General features: G+C 32.8%; 1 protein-coding gene across 1 annotated transcript in view; it reads right to left on the bottom strand.

Annotated features, from left to right (window-relative positions):
• LOC114324953 (uncharacterized) overlaps nucleotides 1–24,377 on the bottom strand; it is a 54,586-nt gene extending 30,209 nt beyond the window's left edge. The window contains exons 1-6 of the mRNA XM_050659912.1: nucleotides 24,301–24,377; nucleotides 20,648–20,890; nucleotides 16,436–16,755; nucleotides 9,019–9,210; nucleotides 6,092–6,185; nucleotides 3,288–3,422 (exon numbers count right to left, since the gene is read on the bottom strand). Of these exons, the coding sequence (XP_050515869.1) occupies nucleotides 3,288–3,422; nucleotides 6,092–6,185; nucleotides 9,019–9,210; nucleotides 16,436–16,755; nucleotides 20,648–20,890; nucleotides 24,301–24,377 (1,061 nt within the window). The remainder of the gene's footprint in view (nucleotides 1–3,287; nucleotides 3,423–6,091; nucleotides 6,186–9,018; nucleotides 9,211–16,435; nucleotides 16,756–20,647; nucleotides 20,891–24,300) is intronic.
• Nucleotides 24,378–24,883: the final 506 nt, after the last annotated feature.

Raw genomic sequence — 24,883 nt, 5'->3', positions numbered from 1 at the left:
GTTTTTATTGCGACTGTAATTTATTAATTAACAATTGAATTGTTGCTAAAATATTCCTTTAATTTTCACCAGCTTCTGGAACTATAATCTAAACCAAGAAGGCTTTTAAGTCACCAAATTATTTAATTATTGGTAAATAATTACTTATCTAAAACTTTATTTGAAAGTTAAAGATTTTGTTGGGAAAACCCGCATTTTCCGAGGAAAATTTTCGTCGGAGCAGATCGGGAAAAACACGTCTCTATGCAGAATTTAATCACGGTGAATTTTTATTTGGGTGTTTTTGTTGTAAACTTAAAATCTTCGGAGTTATAGAGCAATAATTGAAAAAAACACGATTTTCGGGCGCCATTTTGTTTATAAAAAAAGTAGCACACTATCTGAGGACTTTGCATACCTATATTATTAATAAATAGGATCTTATAATTCGATTCCAGCAATAAAATTTCTGGTAAATAACTTTTCCCAAAAATGGCCTATTCTCCGATAATCAGCCCAGACTATAAGTAAAAATGAAAAAATGACTTGTTATTTGAGGAAGGTGGAAAAACCATATGTATAACATGGGAGTAAAGTGCCTTTTCCTCCCTTGAATGATTACTGCCCTCCGCTACGCGTCGGACAGTAAACACTTTCCTCCCTTGTTATACAAATAGCTATTATCTTGTAAAACTGAAAACTAACCAATCGTAGGTAAATATAAAAATAGCAGTTACCTAGTATTACTTTGATCCCATAAGTGTACGAACCCTTATTTCTCTCATTAATGCTCATTAATACATTTGCTCTCTGATAGTGTAATTTATTGTTGTTTTTTGTAAATATTTATAGTATTCATAATACATACAACCAAACTTATATGGAATCACCATGTTTTTCAGAGCAATATTTAGTTCTTTTGAAAAAACTTGTTATTGTTGCGAAGAATAAAGATTGTTATTGAAAAAACTGGTATTTGCCTATTATGCTTTCACAATATCACGACAGTCGATCGTAAATAATGTAGGCCAATATTTTGTAGATCACGTTTAGCAAGGTAATGCCTCTGTAGTTATCCCAACTGTTTGGTCTCGTTTCTTGTGAATAAGTACAATTATACCTACGTTAAAGTCTTCTGGTAGTTGTACCTGCTTCCAAATCAGTTCTACTGGCCTACTTATACTACAGGTCAGATTTTTTACTACATGCTTTAAAAGTTCAGAAGGTGTGTCATCTGATCCAGGAGCTTTGTTTTCTTTCAAGGTTTGTATTGCTTTGATTACTTCTTCCTCTGTTGGGAGTTTATCTTCCTCTCTTTTGCCGTCCATGTCTTCGAGCTGTACCTATTTTTGCTTCTTTCAACCTCATCTCACTTCTTATATTTAGTCCACCCTCAAGTCATAAATAGGTAACATTTATTTACTATATTTGATCAAATTTGTTATACAAACAATAACATAACAAAGATAGCTTCAATATTCTTGTCATATTTCGCCGCTACTCACGCTGGCATCATTTCAGGGTAGCCCCACCATGGTCACGCACAGAGCGAATACCGTATACTGATTGGCTAAGTTGCAAAAAACTACTTAAAAAGGAAAGGATAAAGGGGCGCCTAAAATTACTTGCCCCGGGGCGCTTGAAAGCCTTCGCGCGGCCCTGCAAGCAAGGACGGAAACTGCCAGATTCGTTCATAAATATAAAAGATGAAGGGTCATGTTTTGAAGAGAGAATGAAGAGAATTTAATTTAGCATTAATTCACTTAAAATAATAAAAAATATCAGGTGATTCCATATAAGTTTGGTTGAGTGTAGTTTGAACTGCTAATAGGATAACGCACCCACTTTAAGGCAATCGTGTAACAGTGACATAATGTAACAGCTGTTCTCGTTACCATGTGGTAGTCATATCATAGTTTAATCACATCAATGTGAAATTTTAATATTTGAATGGATTTTTCTCCCTAGATTAGAGACTTAGCCCTGCACCTAATTTAATTTTTTTTTTAATATGTTGTAATTCTACATTTACTTTTCTATGAGGCTTTATGACCTGATCTGAAGCTGAATTTAATAGATAATATTAGCTGAAATATCTCGAGAATGTCTCACTTTAAGGAAATGGAATGAAAATATAAGTTTGAAATAAATATTTACATTTATTAAATAAAAAATAATAACAACCCTTTCAAACCTGAATTAATTTGGTTGCAAAAAGTTTGTAATGTACACCAGGTCTGAAAGGGTTAAGCTGACATGTTTTGAAATAAATTACATTAACTGACTGAACAAAACTTTACTGAAACTAAAAATAAAAACCTACTTAAGGAACGTTCTCGATAATGTCTCACTTTAAGGAAATGGAATGAAAAATAAGAGCTCAACGTGTGGAGAAAGAGGACAAGATTAAAAAGGTGATGGTTGGAAAATTATGATCCTATTGTTTATACCTTTGCCGTAAATGCCGGTCAACTTTGACCAGCTGTATCTCAGGAACCACTTATCACAATTAAACATTTTTTCTTTTAGAAGAAGCGTCCGCTTTTTTTCCAATAACGTTTTCATGATTTAATTTAATTTAATATTTCCCGAGATATTCTATTTGTTTGTAAGCCAAAAAATTGTTTATAATTTTAAAATATTCCTGAGGCCGTTTATAGTCCAATTTCAATTCCGTAAAGTGCATTAGATAGCTACACTGTTTTTTTATACAAAAATCATAGTTATTCTTATGTTCCATAATTATTGTGGTTATTATAGCGACCGTAAATTTTTAATTAACAATTCAATTGTTGCTAAACTGTTTATTCACTTTCGATCAGCTTCTGGAATTATAATCTATACGAAAGGATCTTTTATATTACCAAGATATTTAATTACTGATCAACAATTACTTATCTAAAATTTTAGTTGACAATTAAAAATTTTGTTGGAAAAACCCACATTTTCCGGGGAAAATTTTCATCGAAGTAAATCGGGAAAAACACGGCTCTATGCAGAATTTAATTACGGTGAATTTTTATTTGATCTTTGGATTAATTATAATAATTTGGATAATATTAAATCTTTGCAGTTATAGAGCAAAAATTGAAAAGACACGATTTTCGGGCGCCATTTTGTTTATAAAAAAAGTAGCACACTATCTGCGGACTTTGCATACCTGTATTATTAATATATACAATCATAAGATTCGATTCCAACAATAAAATTGCTGGTAAATAACTTTTCCTTGTATTTTGCTAATTGGCCCAGAGTATAAATTGTATTACTTTTTATGATTTAAAAATAGTAATCATATCCTTAGTTACCTGTTAATGAGCATTTTTGTTTTTAACAAAGCCATAAGAAAGTGAACGAAAGCACAAGTCAAAAAGCTAGCTCCTACTAAGCTCCACATGCTGTTAGAATAAGAATACCAAGGTGTAAGCCATCCTGCAGCTAGCCTAAAAGAAATGTTTATTTCTATATTATGTTCTTGTTAGAGTGTTAGTGTTTTGAATCATTAACAAAAATCGAATCGAAATCAAACGATAAATAAAATAAAATAAAAATAAAATAAAATAAAATAAAATAAAATAAAATAAAATAAAATAAAATAAAATAAAATAAAATAAAATAAAATAAAATAAAATAAAATAAAATAAAATAAAATAAAATAAAATAAAATAAAATAAAATAAAATAAAATAAAATAAAATAAAATAAAATAAAATAAAATAAAATAAAATAAAATAAAATAAAATAAAATAAAATAAAATAAAATAAAATAAAATAAAATAAAATAAAATAAAATAAAATAAAATAAAATAAAATAAAATAAAATAAAATAAAATAAAATAAAATAAAATAAAATAAAATAAAATAAAATAAAATAAAATAAAATAAAATAAAATAAAATTAAATTAAATTAAATTAAATTAAATTCAATTAAATTAAATTAAATTAAATTAAATTAAATTAAATTAAATTAAATTAAATTAAATTAAATTAAATAAAATAAAATAAAATAAAATAAAATTAAATAAAATTAAATAAAATTAAATAAAATTAAATAAAATAAAATAAAATAAAATAAAATAAAATAAAATAAAGAGAGAAACGAATTCAAAGCAAAACTTAAAATATAACAATGGATCCATTTGTTGCATCATCATCATCATCCAGCCTATACTTGTCCACTGCTGAACGTAGACCTCCCGTAGTTCTCCTCACAAATTCCTGTCCTGGGCCGCTTGCATCCAATTTTGACATATCCGCTTCATGTCATCTGTCCATCTTGTTTGTGGTCGTTCTCTGCTTCGAAAGGCGCCCTGTCTGGGTTTCCACTCGAGAGCACGTTTCGTCCATCTGCCGTCCTTCGTTCACGCGATATGCCCTGCCCAGTTCCATTTTAAGGTCGATATTCTTTTGATTGCATCGGTTATTCCTGATCTACGGCGAAATTATGTGTTGGTTATTCGGTCTCTTAGGGTTAATCCCAACATGGACCGCTCCATTTCCCTCTGTATTGTTCTAATTTTGTTTGTGGGCGTCTTACTGAGCGTTAGCATTTCCGCACCATAAGTTAGAACCGGCAGCACACACTGATCAAAGACCCTTCTGTTCAAGCAGATGGGAAGAGCTGATTTGAAAATGTCTCTTAGCTTTCCATAAGCCGCCCAAGTCAACCATATACGACGTATTAACTCATTGGTCTGGTTCTCTCTACTTAAACGAATTTCGTGCCCCAGATATTTGTATGCTGATTTTTGATCTATACTTGTTCCAGCTATGTTGATGTTCTCACTCAGAACGAGGTTTGTCATCACTTGTACTTGTAAGTGGTTGATCTTTAATCCCACTTGTGTAGAGGCATGGTAAAGCCTTTCGCACATTTCGATGGCATACGCTAAAAACATTAAAATAAATATTTATTACTTTTTCACTGCTTCAAATGAGCCAGCAAATAAATAGGGAGAAAACCAAAGTAATGACATTAATATTCAAAACTACATCCAAAAATGTTGGTCACAATTTTATTGCCACAAGTCCTAGCTTTGAACTGACATATCAATTTAGATACTTAGGTTATATTGTGACCAATCAGGAGTCGGTATAAAAAAATAATAATAAATCGGAGATAATTCTAGAAAAGTACTGCTTTTGGCTGAGTACTTATTAGGGATGACGGTTATAGACAAAACACCGGCTTTCGGTTATACCGGTTTTTCTACCTACCGTTTAACCTGGCGGTTATAACCGGTCAAAAACGGGTTACTTCATAAACCTGTGTTCGGTTTTTTTATTCATAGCCAATACCCATTAGGTTACATTTACATTGTGCTTTAGTTTGCGATACTCCATTCGAATCGATATCAGTGTATATAAGTATAGAAATCAGTCATCAGTGTTGTGAAATCGGTTTCAGTCAGCTGAAAATTTCTCATTTACGCTCGGGGAGCGAAAAATTTTCCCATTTTTTCTCTGAATTCGGTATTTATTCCACTTATCCAGTTTTTCACCGGTTATTACTTTAAAAGGAAAAACCGGTTATTACCGCGTCAAAAAAACAACCGGAAAACCCGATTATTGTCGAGTAAAAAACCGGTTTCAGGTTATAACCGGTAGGTTTTTCCCATCCCTAGTACTTATACAACTAAAATACAGAGACATAAGCCAGGAAACCAAATATCAAAAGTTACTATGATTTTACTGCGCTGATATAGAAGATCTCCACAGCAGATGCAAATCTTCTGTTCGCGTTTGAACGACGGATCTCGGAGAAATATTTGGTGTCATATTATTAAAATGGTACGAAACAGTACAACTATGAAAGATGGAGTTAATAAGACCTAACGAAAACTGGTGTGACAGACTTCCAATAGTTTTAATTGGATATGTCTGAATGACAAAGAAAACTTAGGACACTCAAAGCTCTGCTTAGGACAGTAGCACCAATGACGAAGACATTCTTAGTTTCTACTACTATTATTTGGGTTAAAGTGCTAGAAATGGAAAGAAATTTTCCAAGTTTTGCTATAAATGTTGGGGTTAAATTTATAATACTTTAATGATAACTTAATGAGCAAGTGACAAACATATAACAAAAGGTGTAAAAAAGGAAAAATACTCACGTTGGTGCTGGTACAATACAAGTGATTCCGGATCTTTCAAATGTTACTGAAAAATCCACGTAAGGATGTAGTTGTCCCCAAGGACCCATGGCAGCTAAGGATCAAAATTGTTATATAGAGTTATTCTTTGTGAGTTCTAATTAGACGTTTTACAAAAACTTAATTAAGACGTAATTAATATGTGAAAATTTAAAATATGAGGTTTTTCATCATGAGTTCATTGACTCATCTTCGTGAGTCTTTGCCGCGTCTATTGCCTTCCATGTTTGTCGGTCCTGTGCCCTGCCCATCTGAGTCTACTGACCTTTATATATCTGACTAGATTTTCGTTTCCGAATAGAGACTCTAAGGCCCGGCGCAAATTGAACCTAAGCGAGACACAACCTGCGTCGGCGGGACGGGTGACCCGTGCAGTTATTTTTCTAGCGCACCGCATATTGATAACAACCCAACCCAACCGTTGGCTGTCACTGTTACGAATAGAGACGGGCAAAATCAGTGCGGACGTGTAACGGTTACTTTTGATACCGGTTCTCAGTGGTACTGAGTACAAATACTGATTACAAAATGCTGATGTATCTGATGTATTTAAAACATTAGTAATATTTTCAATTATGATTTTAACTGTGTAATAAATTACTACCACACCAACAACGCATTATTTGCATGAGTGCATTTTTATATAGTCAAAACCAGTTTACTGTAATAACTCGCACCTTTGGGGAAACACTGACGTAATTGCAAATTTTTCATAAAAATTTATTTATCAACACTACGATATTCCTAATATTCGTATTTGTCTGAAGAAACAAAGAATTATAACTCTTCCCTATTTCGCTAGATGAAGTGTACCTATGTATGTATATCAAACAAAGTCAGATTGTCAGTTGTGCGTGACACAACATTAGTATGCAATGGTAAAATTATGGAATTTTTCGGGGAACAATGAAATTCCTATTTGCTAATTTTTTGAGAAACAATGAGATATTTGCTAATTTCCTGCACTTTCAGGCACGCGGCTTTGAGGTGATGATTAAGAAAAATTATAATTCTAAAATCCTAATAACTAAGACTGTGGACAATAAATTTTTACTTCCTCTTGTAATTTGTATCTCATTTTTGGCTTTAACTAACGATCAAAACTTTAAATACGTTTTCTCAACGATTAACAAATTTGCATTGATGTACGTCAGTGTTTCCCCAACTAAAAACTAATTATTTTATCAGCCGATACTATATTATAAACAACACTGATTGTGATTTTCGTTGCGAAAACTGCTTACCTATTATATTTATATCTCGTCTACATATTTTGTTTTTAAGCATAAACAAAAATGTAATATGATGACAAATTTTATTTGAGGGTAATGCGATATTCACAGATATCCTTAACGGTTTTTAAATAATGAATCATTTTTCAATGATAATGCTGTGTAGATTTAAGAAATGAATGATACAACATTTTTTTACCTATATAAAGGGGATTACGTCATCATTTGTGACATTGTATTTCTAGACCTGGATCCCGCGTACCAAAAAAAAGTTGATTAATAGCAAGCTGAAAATTTGTTAATAGCTTAACGGTGTCTCGTCAGACAAACTTTGATATATGGGAACACTGGAACAGGGGAAGTTTTAATTGTGGAACAGGTTAAAAATTTGGAACGTCATACTACGAAAACGTCCCATGTATTTTGTCGGACAGGACTTCCAATTGATTTGTTACCCTTTCATTAAACTCTCATGCAAAAGTCAGACTGGTATTTATCACCAACTGGGCATTTTAATAAGTCCGACACGTAGAACATGTCAAATGACAGGAATTATGACAGGTGATAAATATCAGTCTAATGTTTGCATGAGAGTTTAATGAAAGGATAAGAAATCAATTGAAAGTTCTGTCCGATAAAATACATGGGAAGTTTTTGTAGTCTGACGTTCCAAATCTTTAACCTGTTCCACAATTAAAAGTTCCCCTGTTCCAGTGTTCCCATACATTAAAGTTTGTCCGACCAGAGACCGTTACGCTATTAACAAATTTTCAGCTATCATGGGATAATTCCGAACGAGTTCTATCAGCTTTTCAACGTCCATCTCGGAAACAAAAACACAACTGAGAATTGAGTCACGCGTCCCACGACCCAACCAAACAGTACACCGATGACAAACGTTCCCAAGCGAGATCTGCGAATGCATGAATTGATAGTAGGATGCGCAGAACTGTCTACGCAGTTCGCCGGTGCAGGTTGTGTCTCGCTTAGGTTCAATTTGCGCTGGGCCTTAGGCCCGTTATTTACTCTTTATTGACTCTTTATTGTATCTGCGTCTCCATTCGTTTGTCACACTGTCTCTGTTTCGCTTTCATATACGACTGCTGGTCGAATTATGGTCTTATATATCTGGATTTTTGCACCTCGTGAAAGAAGTTTTGACTTCATTAAAAATGTTGCATAGCAAAGAAAGATCTGTTTTCTGCAATTATTCGCGTTTCAACTTCTCGCTCTATTTTGTTGTCATTCGTGATTGCTGCACCTAGATATTTAAATTCTTTAACTACTTTGAAGTTATGATTATTATGATCGTTATTATACGAGGCTTTTGGATATGCTTAATTATTTTAGATTAGAGTTTCCTATCACCTTCGGTTATACCGGAAGTGTTTCTTCTTGAAGTTAACCAAAACTTCTTTATTTTAAATATAATGCCCTATACATTATTATGAATTTCGATGAGAGAGTTCTTGAGAATTCTAAATATAAGATTTTACCTACTACTTTATACCGAGTGTTTTACGAGATACGGCATATTTTAATTTTAATATTCTAATTTTCTTGATGATCTTGCAAGGTTTTTCTTCCGTTTGGTGGAATTTACTTTAAATCGTTCGAAAGTGATTATATTTAAATAGGTACGCATATTCTACTCACAGAATGTAAAGTCAACCGTATCATCGACCACAAGACCCAGCAAACCATCTCCGGTCCAATTTTCGTAAATGTCCCCCCATCGTTCTTCTTCATTATTATTATTTAAAAATTTGTACGTAGTGTTTACTTCTTGGGCAAAAAGTTTTAAAGCAGATGACTCGGTCCCTTTATATTCTTCGGGAGTGAAACCCTCTAAAAAAAGATTATTTATGAACAGACACACTAGTAGATGGACTTATAGGGGAAAGTTGCGTAAATCGTACTGCTTCCTTGATCGTACCACCTGTATTTTAATGCTTTATAGGCATGCTAGAGCTTCGTGAAAGCGTAATTGTGTACTACAAGGGGAATTTGGCAAGTCTCAATAGAGTTGTGCGTGCTCGCGTCATTCTGCATGGTGTTATTACAATTATTGTGCTTTTGAACACGTGCTTGTAGTTTTCGTGCATCCCATGTAAGCTTATATCTTTGTTAAAGGTATGCTTAATGTAATTTTATCAACACATTCGTATAATACACTTAAACTGGTATCAAAAAGACGTTTTATTTTTAGGTAATAAATTGTAAATCTTCATGAAAAGCCAGAGTTGCCTGGATCGTACCTCTCGAATTTTCCCTACATTTCCCATATTTCCTTATGTCTCTGATCGTACTGGTACGGTCAGAGATACCCTGTCCTTTCTAATATAAAATTACTTATTTGCCAACTAAAAGGAAAAATAACAACTTAATATACTTGTGTTTGTGTATTTTAGATGGCAAAAAGAAATCATTGAAAAATTTCCACAAGACTAACATTAAGTACGATCAAGGAAACCTATGATACGATTTAGGAAACTAGGTCCATGGATCGTACCACTTGTAAGCTTTACGAAAATAGTATTTTTTTTGTACTATATGAAGTTATACGACGATAGAAAAAATAATTTAGGTGGACGAATAAGTCAACTTTATTATTACAGTGTGTTAAATGTAATTTTTCATCATTTAATGAAAATAAAAAATGAAATTTAAAAATTGGTATGGTCGAAGCGAAGATCGGTGGGATATGTGCATTTTATCAATGAAATTCGATATTTTAAAGATATTCCAAAAGCCGCTACAGATAAAATGTTTTAACAACCTATTAATCATACAGAATTAGTCGACGGATATTAGTACAGTTAAATTAATTAAGACGATAACCGGGCAATAATGATTTAATGAGTGAAATTTAGTTTTTTTTACTTTAATGACAACAAAAAGCAAGCCCATTAGCAGAACCCAATTAAAAATTATTTTGCACATCATATTTGAAACATTATTTGGTTGAAAAATCTCATTTTTGTTGGCAAAAAAATATATTAATTTGTTTGGACTAAATTACAGTTGTGCTTATCTTAAAAAGGATATGTTACTATTAACTTTCACACAGTGTTGCCAAACTGAATTTTGTTATTTTGGGTGTAAATTTTTTCCACGGATCTCCGAGGGTACAATCAGGTAATACGATCCAAGCAACTTTTCCCTATATAAAGTAGAAAATTTACTATAGAGAAAAGATGGTACTATTTCTCATAAGACGGACAACTCTTTAGGGTAAAACGTAAAAATACCACAGAAAACCGGATAGAAACCGAAATTCAAGTTAACATAAAATTCTGTGGTACGTATGTAACATTTTTTTGTATCTAATAGTTCATATACAGTGTGACTCATTTAGATTGGAAACATTTTTATTAACTTTAAAATTTTAAACCGATTTCAATAATCTTTTTCATATCAAGTAATAGAACAAAATTTGTTTGTTACAAAATTTAAAATGTGTGTTCCAGTTTTCTACTTATTAGGATGTATAATTAACATATTACTGTTTCGGCATTCTAAAACCAGTGAGCAAAATTTAGTAACATATTTTTATGACAACTTAAAATTGGGAAACTGCTACAGTAACAGTCACAAAACCACAAAAGAACAACCCATCCAAAGAGATAGAAATGCTTTGTTTTAATAATGACAAATAACCACCGCTGGCTTAAAGATATTAATAAAAATACCGAAATTATATTAAAATTCGGCATTTTATTATTATCGATAAACATAATATCGCTAAAAGCAATTTAGTTTGGTAAACTATCCATTTTTGTTAAATCTTGAATTAAATATTTAATTGGTGTAGTTAAGTAGTTTTTCCTACTTCCGCCTTGTTAAATAACGTCGAATAGTAAGTCGAAAACGTTTTGATGATGGTGACTCCTGCATTCTAATGAATTTATAATAAAGGACACCGCAACACTCCTTATGGAAAAGTGGTCCCGCTCAAATTTAACGAAAGTTTGGTCAATGATACTTCTCGATGTGTAGATTAAAAAAGTCCAAGGGACCTGGGTCTGAATAACTACTATTCTCGAGCTACAGCCTTCTGAAGTTATTGGATTCGAGTGCTCGGTTTACGAGTGCTCTAATTCACGGTCAAGTGAATGAAAGTACATATTTAAGATTGGAAGAAGAAAGACCCATTTTTTTCATGCATACTTGAGTGTTGTATATGAATTCGTGGTCAAAAATAGATGCATCGTATTTTAGTCTTCAGAAAACCTCTGAAAAGTCCTTAGAAAACTAAAGAAGTGCGACATAAAATGTGCTACTATAGCTATATAAGATTTATCATGTTTTCATGAATGCTTCACAGTTATGTAATACCAGTAAAGCTGCAGTTCCGCCTTATCTTTAGGAATACTACTGAACAGTGGTGGTTCCAGGGGGAATAGGGTAATTCCACCCGTAATATGCTCCAGAATTCAAGATAACGTTGTTTTTCATTTAACGAGAATGAACGAGGCACAGCCGTCAAAAACATTTATAACCAAAGACCGGATGGTGTGAGGACAAGAAGTAGACCCAGAGTAAGATTTAAGGACGACGTGGAAGACTAATTATGGGTGTTAAGAGTACGAAATTGGAAAACCAAGGCGAAGGATAATAAAGAATGGAAGCTTATTATTGAACAAGCCGAGGTCCACCTGGGATTCTAGAGCCAGTGATGATGAAATTTTTAATACAAAATATTGTACAATGGAAGGTGCTAGAGCTGAATATGATCAACACTTATTACAGAGGTTGTACAAGTTAGAGTTGGGACTAAAAATCTGATTGAAAGAAATGGTCAATGGAGAAGGCTTCATAATCACGATTTTGCCAACTTTCCTATTTTTGAATTAGAATACCTAAAAGACCTTACGATTGAGATATATCAAATTAAACTGGCACCGTCGTACATACAAGATAAAATAATTAGAGACAATGGCGAAGAGTTTCAAATTGATGAGAATATGGACGAACCGGGATTCATAAGAGTTCGAATATGTTCTAGGTTTCGGCCAGCTACAAAACACCAAATATTCATTTCCTGCACGGTTGGTGAAGATGATCCTACAGAAGAACCGATTAGCGGGTAATACTGTACCTGTCAATCTGGTGCGAGAACTGTAGGTATTTGTGCTCATATAACCAGTGTGTTACGGTTTTTAGGCTTTGCAAGACATCAACCTACTGTTAAGTATTCTCATAGGTCGTTAGTTAACACGACATATGATGCATCTAACCGAAATCAGCAAAATCTTAACGTACATATAGCCGAAGTTGACTTAAACCCGATTTTTCCATAGACAATTGTAATTAATACTTAGCGTTTACTGACTATCAGGTACTATGTTTTTTTCGTATTGAGATCAAGTCCATATTCTCTACTTATTTTATATCTGATATGCGGGACAAGTTTCATGTCAGCTAACGTATTTTTTATGTTTTGACAATATTTCTTGAGTTCTGGACCGTGTTACGGCGGGAATTCCCCATTCCGCCCTAGATCCGCCACTGTTCAGTAGTATTCTAAAAATAAGGCAGAACTGCAGCTTTGCTGGTATCGCATAACTGTGAAGCTGTGAACTGTGAAAACGTAGAATTTCTCGTGAAGTAGTCATGATTAGGTCTTGGTGGAAAGACATGTAGATGTTTACGAATTAAGCAAACAGTTTCTACAATATACAAAGATGGAAGGGTTAAAATTCCGTAATCTTTGAAGTAACTTCTGCAATGTGTTGTTCTTCTGAGGCCAAACAGATATCTTATTGCTCTTTTTTGTAGTTTGAAAATAACATCGAATTGGGCAGCTGTACCAGAACCCCAAAAAGGAAGACCATTACGAAGATGTGACTCGAACATAGAAAAATATGTTATTTTGGAAGATGTTAAATTGAGTTCATTCGAAACAGATCTTATAGCATAGCAAGCTGAAGAGAGTTTCTTCCGTAACAAATCGATATGGAGGGATCATTTAAGGTTGCTGTCTAAAAAAATACCAAGAAATTTTACAAAATCAACGGTACTGATCTGGCTGTTATTAAGTGGTAAGGGTTGAAGGGCTCCTTTATAAGACGATGCTACTGTTTTATCTACGTTAAACGAAAGTAAATTTGAGTCAGACCAGGTTTTTATTGTAAGTAGATCAGAAGTTATAGTAGCATGAAGAGTTGCAATATTTGAGTTGCTCCAAGTGATATTGGAACCATCAGCAAAAAGAAAGATTTTTCCATCGATTTTTAAATTAGTGATGCCATTAATAAAGATAAGGAAAAGTAGAGGACCCAATACTGAACCTTGAGGTACCCCACATACAATGTTGTTGAGACTAGAGTCTGTATCGTTTGCTCTAATCAGTTGTTTCCTATCATCCAAGTAAGATTGGAACCAATCTAAAGAAATGCCTCGAATTCCGTAGAAATTTAGTTTTTTTTTATCAAAATGTTGTGATTTACATAATCAGAAGCTTTGGCGTAGTCACAAAAAACGGTGGCAGTGTGAAGATTATTGTTCAGTGCTTGATAAACCTCATGTAGTACAGAAAACATGGCATCAGTGGTGCATTTATTATTTAAAAAGCCGAACTTATTTTGTGATAAAATGTTGTTTTCAACTAGAAAGGACATAAGTCGGGCTCTTATGAGTCTCTCAATAATTTGGGAGAGTACCGATAGTAGTGCAATAGGTCTATAATTGCAGGTATTAGATATTTCACCACCCTTATGAAGAGAAATAATGATGGCTGTCTTCAGGCACTCTGGAAATTTACCTTTCTCAAAAGAATCATTAATTAGTGAGACGAGGACTTCTAACACATTTTCTGGAAGATTGGAAAAAATTTTTATCGATAGACCATCAGTACTACAGGAAGATTTGCTTTTGATACTATTGATTGTTTGGATCAGTTCAGATTGATCGACTGGTTTTATAAAGAATGAATTCGAGACCTCTCTTGAATTAGGGAGATAGGAAATGGGATCTTGTTGTGGCAAAATAGTTGATGTAATATTTTTACTCACATTAACAAAGTATTCATTTAGATTTTCAGGGTCTGGAAGGGAAAATGTTTGAGCAGTGTGGGTTTTATTTCGAAGATCGTTTATTATGGACCAAGTTTCTTTTGCAACACTTTTGGAGCTTCCCAGGCGGTTCTGGTAGTAGACTTTTTTTTAGCTGATTTTATAAGTTTAAGATAGGTTGCCCTGTACTTGGTGATATATTCAGTGATAGAGACGTTGGTAGTAAATTTCTTGATATAGAGAAGAGAACGCATATTCTTGGAAGATATTCGGATACCTTTAGTAGTCCAGGGTTTGTGATGTTTTGGCTTAATTGCAATTAAAGGAAATGCTTTATTAAAGATACAGATAAGCTTATCTAAGAATTCACTGAAATTATTATCCACGTCCATGGCAGGAAAGCGCCACTCAGAGGTTAAGCATAAATTTTGGAATTTACGAAAGTTCCGGGTGGAAAAAATCCTGCCTAAACGTCGGGTTTTCGAGGAGGGTTTGCTGAAGATATTAAACTTCGTATAAACTGCTTTATGGTCAGATAGTCCAGCATTAATAATTGTAGAGTGGATATCAAAGGGTGAGTTTGCATCAGTGTTTTGTATCAAAATGAAAGTACATTTTCTTGCCACGTAATATTCATATCAGATCTATTGTAGCTGGAATATTGTATCCGCCACTCATTTTTACGGCGTTTAGCGGATTTTTATTTTTGTCTGATATACGGGACTGTTTCATGTCAGCTAATGTATTTTTTATGTTTCGATAACTTTTTCTTGAGTTCTGGACCATGTTAGGGGGGGGGGAATTCCCATTCCGCCCTAGATCCGCCACTGTTCAGTAGTATTCTAAAAATAAGGCGGAACTGCAGCTTTGCCGGTATCGCATAACTGTGAAGCATTCATGAAAACATGATAATTCTTATATCGCTCTAGTAGCACATTTTATATCGCACTTCTTTAGTTTTCTGAGGACTTTTCGGAGATTTCATGAAGACTAAAATACAATGCATCTATTTTTGACCACGAGATAGCTTAAGATAGCCGAAGATGACTTAAACCCGATTTTTCCCTAGACAATTGTAATTAATATTTAAGCGTTTACTGACTACCAGGTACTTTGTTTTTTTCGTATTGAGATCAAGTCCATGTTCTCTACTTGTCTTATATCTGATATGCAGGACAAGTTTTATGTCAGCTAATGTATTTTTTATGTTTCGACAACTTTTTCCTTAGTTCTGTACCGAGTTACGGGGAGAATTCCCTATTCCGCCCTAGATCTGCCACTGTTCAGTAGTATTCTAAAAATAAGGCGGAACTGCAGCTTTGCTGGTATCGCATAACTGTGAAGCATTCATGAAAACAGGATAATTCTTATATCGCTCTAGTAGCACATTTTACATCACACTTCTTGTTTTCTGAGGACTTTTCGTAGATTTACTGAAGACTAAAATACGATGCTGTGAACCTGAGGCATATCTATGCCATCGGGCGATGCTAGGAGTTTATTCCACTAAAGCATCAGTAATTTATCCATATAAACCGCTATTATTTTGTACTCTAATAAACGGCTTCGTTTTGATTCAATTCGAGTTCCTTACCATCCCTCTAACATTTACTTGTTGAGTAATTTTTTTCGTACTCGTTTGTAATTTATTGTTAACTATTCTAACGAATCTGAGCTGCAAGTTGCAAAATTATCGCAGTTCTAAGCCATCCGATAATATTTGTTAACAAAAGTTCTAGTTTTTGAAAACAAAGATGTAGTCTAGTGAATGTTTCAGAAGTAACTGGTTGTTTTGATAAACCGGGAACTACATACGTCTAACATATCCGATAATACCATTAGCAAGTCTATACAAAAAATAGATATGAATTAGTTCACCATTACTACAATCATTCGTCCTACTATATCACTGTTGGTACCAATAAAATTTGTTTACAGTCAGAACTTGTTTATTACAGAAATATTAAATATATCAGAATATTTTGGAAACACCCTCTATATTGAACCATATTTCTACAGTATCTACTAAGACAAATAGGTAAAAAACTAAACAATACCTATAATGTTGTATGGTACATAATGCATAGTTGCCAATTTCAGTACACGTCCCATCTGGTTTTTAAGTTTATCTGGATACAAGTTGTTGTCAAACACAAATGATTTATTTTTTGAATACCAAACATCCAATAATACTTTTTCACAGTTGTTATCTAGTTCCATATATTTGTGAGTCCACAGACTATACGATTCCAGTTGGGAATACCAAAATTTTGTGATCTCGGAACTGAAGCCATTTTGTTCAATAACGACTATGTCTGTGACGTAATTAATCTCGTAGGTTGAAAATATATCCAGGATGTCTTCCATCACACTGTTCCTAAAGGATAAAAATGAACCTACAGTATCTAATAATAATGTGTGCCACGAAAGTTTTGAGAACAAATTTTATTGATGTAAAATTAACAATAATTTCAAGCAAGGAGCACTTTTTAGAGCCGGCTTAAAATACAGTCGAACCCGCTTATTAGAATACCGGTTATAGGAATATCCCGGTTCATTTAATATAAATTCGAGGTCCCGAAACGTTTCCATTTACCCTTTAATAAATTTATCCGTTTATTGGAATATGATTTAGTAACCTAATACCGCTTTTTAGAATAATTTTTTCAGGTCAACAAATAAATTATTACGTACAATTTCCTAAAAAATTTAAATTTGCCTGATATAATGGTTTGTCGGTAAGAGCTTCGAAAGTCTGCTGTTTTGTATATACTTACGGTTTTTCAGGTACCTAATAAACACTTTATTACTGTGTTATGGGTAAACGCTCCTTTCCCACAGAAAATTTAATCGTATGCCGACAAGGTCATCAAATAATTTCATTTTTCTGTTGAAAGTTGACTGTTGACTTGGCTGTTTTTAGAAACAGCATTTTTCTATAAGATTATTTATTACCAATAGTTGATCGTTTGTTCGGAAGTCTTTTCTAAAACCCAATTTAAATTTATTGTCTAATCCAGAGGTTCTCAATCTGTGGTACATGTACCACTGGTGGTACATATCATTATTGGCGGTGGTACACAAAACACGGAAAAAACTAAAATAGTAGTACTTAGTAAGTATTGATAACACAATTTAAAAGTATAGGTGGTACTAAAAATAATAAAAATAACTGTAGGTGGTACATCACTCAAAAAGGTTGAAAACCGCTGGTCTAATCGTTTCTTAATTATCTTTGTAAATAGATTATAAATTTTTATTGACATAAAAAGACCTAAAACTTAATATGCATATACATATTGACATAGTATATACTATTATAACGTATATTCGGTACACTTATTGCAGCTAGCCACCAATGAGCGGTTATTAGAATATCCCGCTTATAAGAATATTTTTGCTTGGCACGAAGGCTATTCTAATAAGCGGGTTCAACTGTAATACAAAATAATCACATAAAAGTAAGATAGCGAATGGTCATTAATTCCGAAACCAGTAATTCTCAAACGCACACACAGCACTAATGTCAGTAGTATGTAGTTACCATAATATGTATACAGTGTGTCAATCTAAAAAGGTGCCACCCTCTATAATTTGGTCCCTACAAAAAATCTAATGATATGCAAAATTTGTCAAATTTTGTTGTGAGAGGAAAATTTTGGAGACCAGTGTTCAATTAAATTAAATCAACCCTCTAGAGGGAGCGGACACAACCCCCAAAATCTTTAATGGAAAGGGAGTTGAGTGAAACCCCATTTTAAAGTTCGTTGAACTACCTTTTCAAAAATAATTTTAAAAAAATTCACATACATTATATTCCTCTTCAGTACGTTTGGAAAAATCGTGGACTCAGTAATCCAAAAATTTTTTTAAAGTTCTGAATTCGATACTTAATATCTTTACGGTTTTGCTGATTTTTACAAAAGTACTCCAAAAAATACTCAAAATACTCCAATATCCCAAAAATATTCAATTTGGAGTTCAATACTTCATAATAAAATTTTGGAGTTCTGAAGTCAATACTTAATATAGTATTTTTACTACAAAAGCGATATTACGTAGGTCAAAATTTTTGACGTAAGAGAACTGTCAAAACATTAGAATGTGACTTTTCATTATATTTTTGACGTAAGAGTACTGTCAAAACATTAGAATGTGACTTTTCATTATTACCATGTTTATAATAAACATGGCAATAATGAAAAGTCACATTCTAATGTTTTGACAGTTCTCTTACGTCAAAAATTTTGACCTACGTAATATCGCTTTTGTAGTAAAAATACTATACCTTTACTGTTTCACTTGATTTTTCAAAAATTATTAAAAATAAATATACTGTATGTAGTATTTTTAAAAAGGTGGTCGAACGACCTTTAAAATGAGCTATCACTCAACTTCCCCCATCATTATTGGTCTTACATTGGCTTTACAAATTCCTGACTTCATCTCAGTGTTAATATGTCGATTTCGCCTTATAGTGTTAAAGATATCCTGCCAGTCTATTTCCTTTTTGTACTCGATTTCTCACTTCTGTGTCCAGGTCTCCGTAGCTTGACAACGCAATTCCAAGGTATTTTATTTCCATTACTTGTTCAATATTAATACCATCAATTTCTATTTTACATCTGATCGATTCTTTATTGATTATAATAGGAGAGGAAAGTATACTAAATTTGCAGTTACTCGAGCGTTATGGGGATCTATTGGGTTGTGAAGATTAGGTCCTAAAACCAAAAAAAACTTAAGTAAAGTTTTCCATTTAAGTGGGGGATTTCCATTTTTTAATTTAATTTTCCATTTCCAACAATCGTTTTTCCGATTATAGCGCCATCTAGCCATAATTCAAAAAATGTCTCGAATAAAAGTTACTTATTTTTACGTTAGGAATCCAAATCTTCAATAAAAAATGGGGGCTCCTTTTTAAGATTTTAAATTTACCCCCACCCCACCTCCGTGGTGGGTCATGTTTGGTATCATTCGATAGATTTTGGAAAAATATTGAATATGTATTTTTTAGTTTTTTAATCTGACGTTTATTTATCAAAATATTCACTTTGTTCTTATGAAATTTTGTGACTCACCCATTTCCTTAGGCCCCGCCCAAACCGTCAGATTTTTGAAATATACATTGTTCTACATGTAACTTACCTTATCTTAATCTGACGATTTCGAGTTTTTTTAAGGATTAGATTTTTTCCGGACCCCCCTTAATGAACTTCCCTGTATTAAGATCCAATTATGATAGGGATACATTTACAGGGTACAAGGTTTCTCCCCATGTGATAATCTGACGCGCTTGAGTAACAGCAAAAATCCCCGCTTGGGCTCCCCCACCATTACAATTGCTTTAGTTTTCTGAGATGAGATTGTCATATTAAATTTTTTTGCTCTAATGTTAAATCTGTGAACTAATCTTTGCAGATTATCTTTACCTTGGGCTCTCAGTATTGCATCGTCTGCGTAAAAGAATATTTTTTTCTTTGTTTCCCAGTCTGTATCCTTCTGTATCCTCTTCTTTTGTTGACGCTTTTGTTGACGAAGAATAAAAACGATCACTGGGAACGTTTTTCGACAGAAACCGAACATGATTTATATGATGCAATATATGGTGCTTTATAAGCGGTCAAAGAATGGAGGTAAAAGAGCTAATAGAACCAAAACATAGAAAAGAATAAATGGATTAAATATCTACAAAAACTCTATGCAGAGGAAGAACAAATGACGCTAGAACCGAAAACAATAGCAATTCCACAAATGAAGATGCTAACATAAGTACACAGTAAGTTCGAAAAAGACTTGAAAAGCACAGAAAAGTTGCAGGAATACCAAACGAATTACTGAAATATTGTGGAGCAGCAATGACAGAACAATTAACATCATTAATTAACAAAATCATAAAACACAATAAAATACACCGGGAGAATGGAGAACATTTTTAAGCTGTAAAATAGACAATGCACGAAAGAAACGAAAAAGCAACTTAAAACGAGATAAAACAGAAAATAAATATAATGGTAACCAGCTAAAAGAAATCATGGTAACCAGTAACGTGTAAGCAAAGAATCTAGTAATATAAATATCATAAATATCATCGCAAAAGTTCCCTTTGACCTGAAATATCGAGATAAGGAACATTTTAGCAAAGCATCCTTTAAAAACGAGCACTTTACAAACGTAAAGAAGTGGAGACAAAGGTGTTCTAAAAGATTAGTAATCGTAATCAATCTTGCTTTTTTATATTTATAAGAAGAACTGAAACTTTAACTTACCCTGGTGCAATTAAGTATTTCCTCAAATGAAATCGTTCCAAACTGAGTCTTATTTCTTTCTCAATAAATTTAAAAGTACTCACTGGTTTGTCGCTTTTAACTATTATATTTTTGCAGCCGTAGTAACCGTAAAATGGATTGGATGCATTAAAATCGTCTCGATCTGGTTTAATTGCAATCGTGGGAATATTTCCATGATAGTCAAATGTATTTTCGCTATCTGTGACAATCAATATACATCGACTATCATGGAAATAATGCTGTATAATTAAGTTGCACAATAGGTCTACGTACAAATTCATTTTGCAGAGTGTTTTTTTATATGCAGAATTTATTCTTTATATAGAAATATTAAACGAAATAATTATAAGGTACCTTTTACGCGAGACTTAAGGGTGAATAGTGTATTTGCAATTTTAGCGAAAATTTTCTTTTATTTTTTATTTCTCTTTCCTTAAATTCCTCCATATCTCTGTTATAGCAAAGACCTATATAAATATGATCAACGCCAGGAACTTGTTCACCAAACCTCTGAACGAATGAAAGAAGAACCTAATATACTCGAGAATACAAGACTGACAATCAGTAAGCTAAATTGAGGGGATTATATGCTAATAGGTACAAGTGATAAAATGGTTTAATTGAGAAAACGAAGTCAAAGTTAAAATTACATAGTAAATTCTACAGCAAATTAATCACTTATGGACTTATTTTGAATTAACTTAATACCTTTTATTTATCTAATTGTAAAAGCTTTTTTAAAGTTAGTATTTATTTACACTTAAAAAATTTGAAATTTGGAAAAAACGTTGGCACTTGTACCCCTCTGCTTCAAAATTTTGCACTTGTTTCTCTTTGCCACTTAAGTACTTTACACCAATTTCTTAAATTCTTCAACTAAAATAAAAGAAAAATTACGTAAAAATTAAACTTTTTTATTTATGAAAAATTACTTGGTACATTTTGTGTTATTATTTCACTTATTTTGAATACTTTTTTAAGGGTTTGATTTGCAAAGATACTAAACGATTCACCAAAAATGATATCCAACACCTTACAGGCAAAGGGATACAAGTGAAATTATACTTGTTTGCCGTAAACTGTTTTTAAATATTTCATAAGTAGTCAAATTACAACCTGAGATATGTCGCCACCACTAGTTTAATTCACCTGTATCTCTTTGGCACTAAATGTTTAGTACTATCTAGTATTATTTTGTGCACTTAACTCAGTTTACAATATTTTGTCACTTGTGCCCCTTAGCATATAATCCCCTCAATTATAACAAAGTACAAGGTCCAGATATAATAACAGTAGAAATGCTCGTAGCTTCAGAAGCAACCGAAATAAAATTACCTGACTTGCTCTGTAACAAAATATGGCATTACAAGCAATAGCCTTAGGGTTGGACAAAATCTGTAATAACGACAATACATAAAAAGGCAGCTTAAGTATATCAATACGACAAATACAGAACCGTCTTCCTTATCTCATATAGACTAGATAATCATATAGACTAAAAACTTTCGTACAAAGAGAAATACCCCACGAGCAAACTGGATTTACAAGAGGTGGAGGTACTCGAGAACACCTTCTGAACATAAGACAAATAATACAAAAATATACATTTATTATATCGATTATCGTAAAATGTTCGACAGGGTCAAATGGCAAAATTTATGGCATTGATTACAAGAAGTAGGCGTATCACAATAATTAATTTCGCTTATAATTGAACTTTACAGATTTTGATACACTACTGGAACTGTTAAAGAGCTTAACACACTCTCAAATTAATTCCATGCAGAACAAGTTGTCAGATAAGTATGTATACTGTCTCCACAATGATTTAACATATATATTGCCGGTGCCTACGAAAAGTATAACTCCGAAAAATGCCGTTAAGAGTAGAACTTTCAATGAACGCCGCGAAAAATATTATTTTCCATTATATGATTGTGAAAATTATAGTTCCTTAATAAAGTGTTAGCGAAAAAATTTATTTTTTGAGGAGTATCAGCAAAAAACATCATTTCTTCTGTGGGTCCACGAAAATTATAATTACTAAAAAGTTCTCAGAAATAATTGTTTTCGTCGGCAGAAACAGAAACAGAAAGGGAAATAATTGTTTTGTCGGCATCTATTATGAACTAAATCTTTCCGTTATAAATATTTTGGGAGCTATAATCTTTGCGGACACGCATATAAAAAAGAATTGTATCGTCAACACTTATCAAAGAGTTATTATTTTCACTGAAAATGTATTAGGAATCACATTAATCATAGGTACCAGCGAATATAGCGAGCATATTATGAAAAAAGGCTTGAAAGATGAGAAATGTACATCTCAACAAATGATCAAAACATAAACGACCCAAGTTTTATAGATGACAGTCTTTCTTGCAAATAGTCAAGAAGAGTTATTTGATCTCTTACAACTGGTTGAAAATGAAAAGCAAACATTTGGTTTGAAGTTAAACATATCAAAGACAAAGATAATGATAGTGAATAGACTACACGTAACAATGAACCACACATAAACACAATTGACCGTTTTGAGGTTGTGAGCTCACACTTATATCTGGGATCATTGATCACAAAAAGATGATCCTACAAGAAGAAATAAAACTTAGACATGATCTAACAAAAGTCGTCCTAGGAAAGTAGGCCGAAATATGGAAGAACTTTCAAATTTCACGAACTCTAAAAATGAGGTTGATCAAAGACCAAATATAGATGCCAGTGAAGTGTTCTGTGGACCGACCGTAGCACAAATAATTTAATTTTAAATGAGCTAAAGGTCAGCAAATAGTTCTGCATCAAAGTCATCTCCAAAAATTAAATACTTTAATTAACTACTACAATAACACGTTCGGATACAATTAGCGTCTCTTTGCAAATACAATGACGTCGACTTTGCAAAGTAACAAGACACTTACTCAACACACACACTACACATGATACTAGGTACCTAACTGCAAAAATTCACCGTACCTACCATGCCAATGGCCATTAATTGTCGAGGCATTAGCTAAATAAATAAATAAATACTACAATAACACATACTCACTATACTTACATAACACTATACATAATAAGAGAACCGTACTTATAACCAGCGTTTGAGCCAAAACTGATAGAATAAAAATGGTAAGAACATATGGCTATGTAAAATAATATACAAAAGAAGAAAACTTTGAATCAACAAGGAAAAGAATAAACAAATAGTAAGAGAGAAAGGATAAAAAGCAATAATACAATAAAAAGATGACGATTGAATGAGAAATGCTTAAACCTAGAAAAATATCTAGAAAGAATAAAAACCTAGGAAGCTTGCAAAACATTGAGAGGACTCAAGAAATAAAACTAGAAAATATTTAGGTAATGCTAAATGAACTAGCACAATGAGCAGCCAGATAATCTAGAATCTCTAGATCTCCTGGCAAGAACACATTACAATAATAATAAGGTTGGAATCTTGAGTTCCTCGTAAGTCACACTCTACGCTAAGAAAGGAAGCAATGCACAAAGCCTCTCATGAGAACTTCCAGTTTTTCTCATATTGGTGTCTTGTTTCTTTATTAGTGGAGTAACGAGCTCCAGGAATTTGAAGCATGATGGCTTGCCCATCTTCAGGCAATTTCTCCAATTACTTGGCTACAAAGACAATTCGTTTAATAAGTTCCAATGCTTGAAGGTACTCCTTTTTCTCAACCACTCTTTGCACCATTTCTGCTACTCTTTTTTTGAAGTTATACTTCTTTAGGCGCGATTGAGAGTAAAATTTCATAATACTGCGCTCATGCGCACACAGACAGTATAGTGTTTAGTTGCTATCTTTCAAGGTATTTATAAATATATCAGTGCAAGAAAAGAATATATTAGTGTTTTTAGTAATTCTATTTATTATAATTTTTGTGTCTTTGGATTTGTCTTCCTCAGGAGTAAGATGAGTATTATTAAAACATTTTATTGTATATTTATTATACTTCACCTTGCCTGTTTGTTACCGTGAATTGTCATTAGGTACGTCCGAACCGATACAGACACAGTCCTCGTAGCGTATTTGGTATAGCATTCGGCCATAGATCGAGAGGTCTTGAGTCTTGAGTTCTAATCCGGAGCAATACTTTTTTTTTTATTTTTTTGAAAGCGGTAAGCACAAAATTAGTTTGGTGTTTAAAAAAATTAAAACAAACTGTTTAAAATATATTTATTTTTAAGAAATCATATATA

Source organism: Diabrotica virgifera, chromosome 1, assembly GCF_917563875.1.
Source record: "Diabrotica virgifera virgifera chromosome 1, PGI_DIABVI_V3a".
Taxonomy (NCBI): domain Eukaryota; kingdom Metazoa; phylum Arthropoda; class Insecta; order Coleoptera; family Chrysomelidae; genus Diabrotica; species Diabrotica virgifera.
Note: the sequence above shows the minus strand (reverse complement) of the source record. Positions and strands in the feature narration are given on the sequence as shown.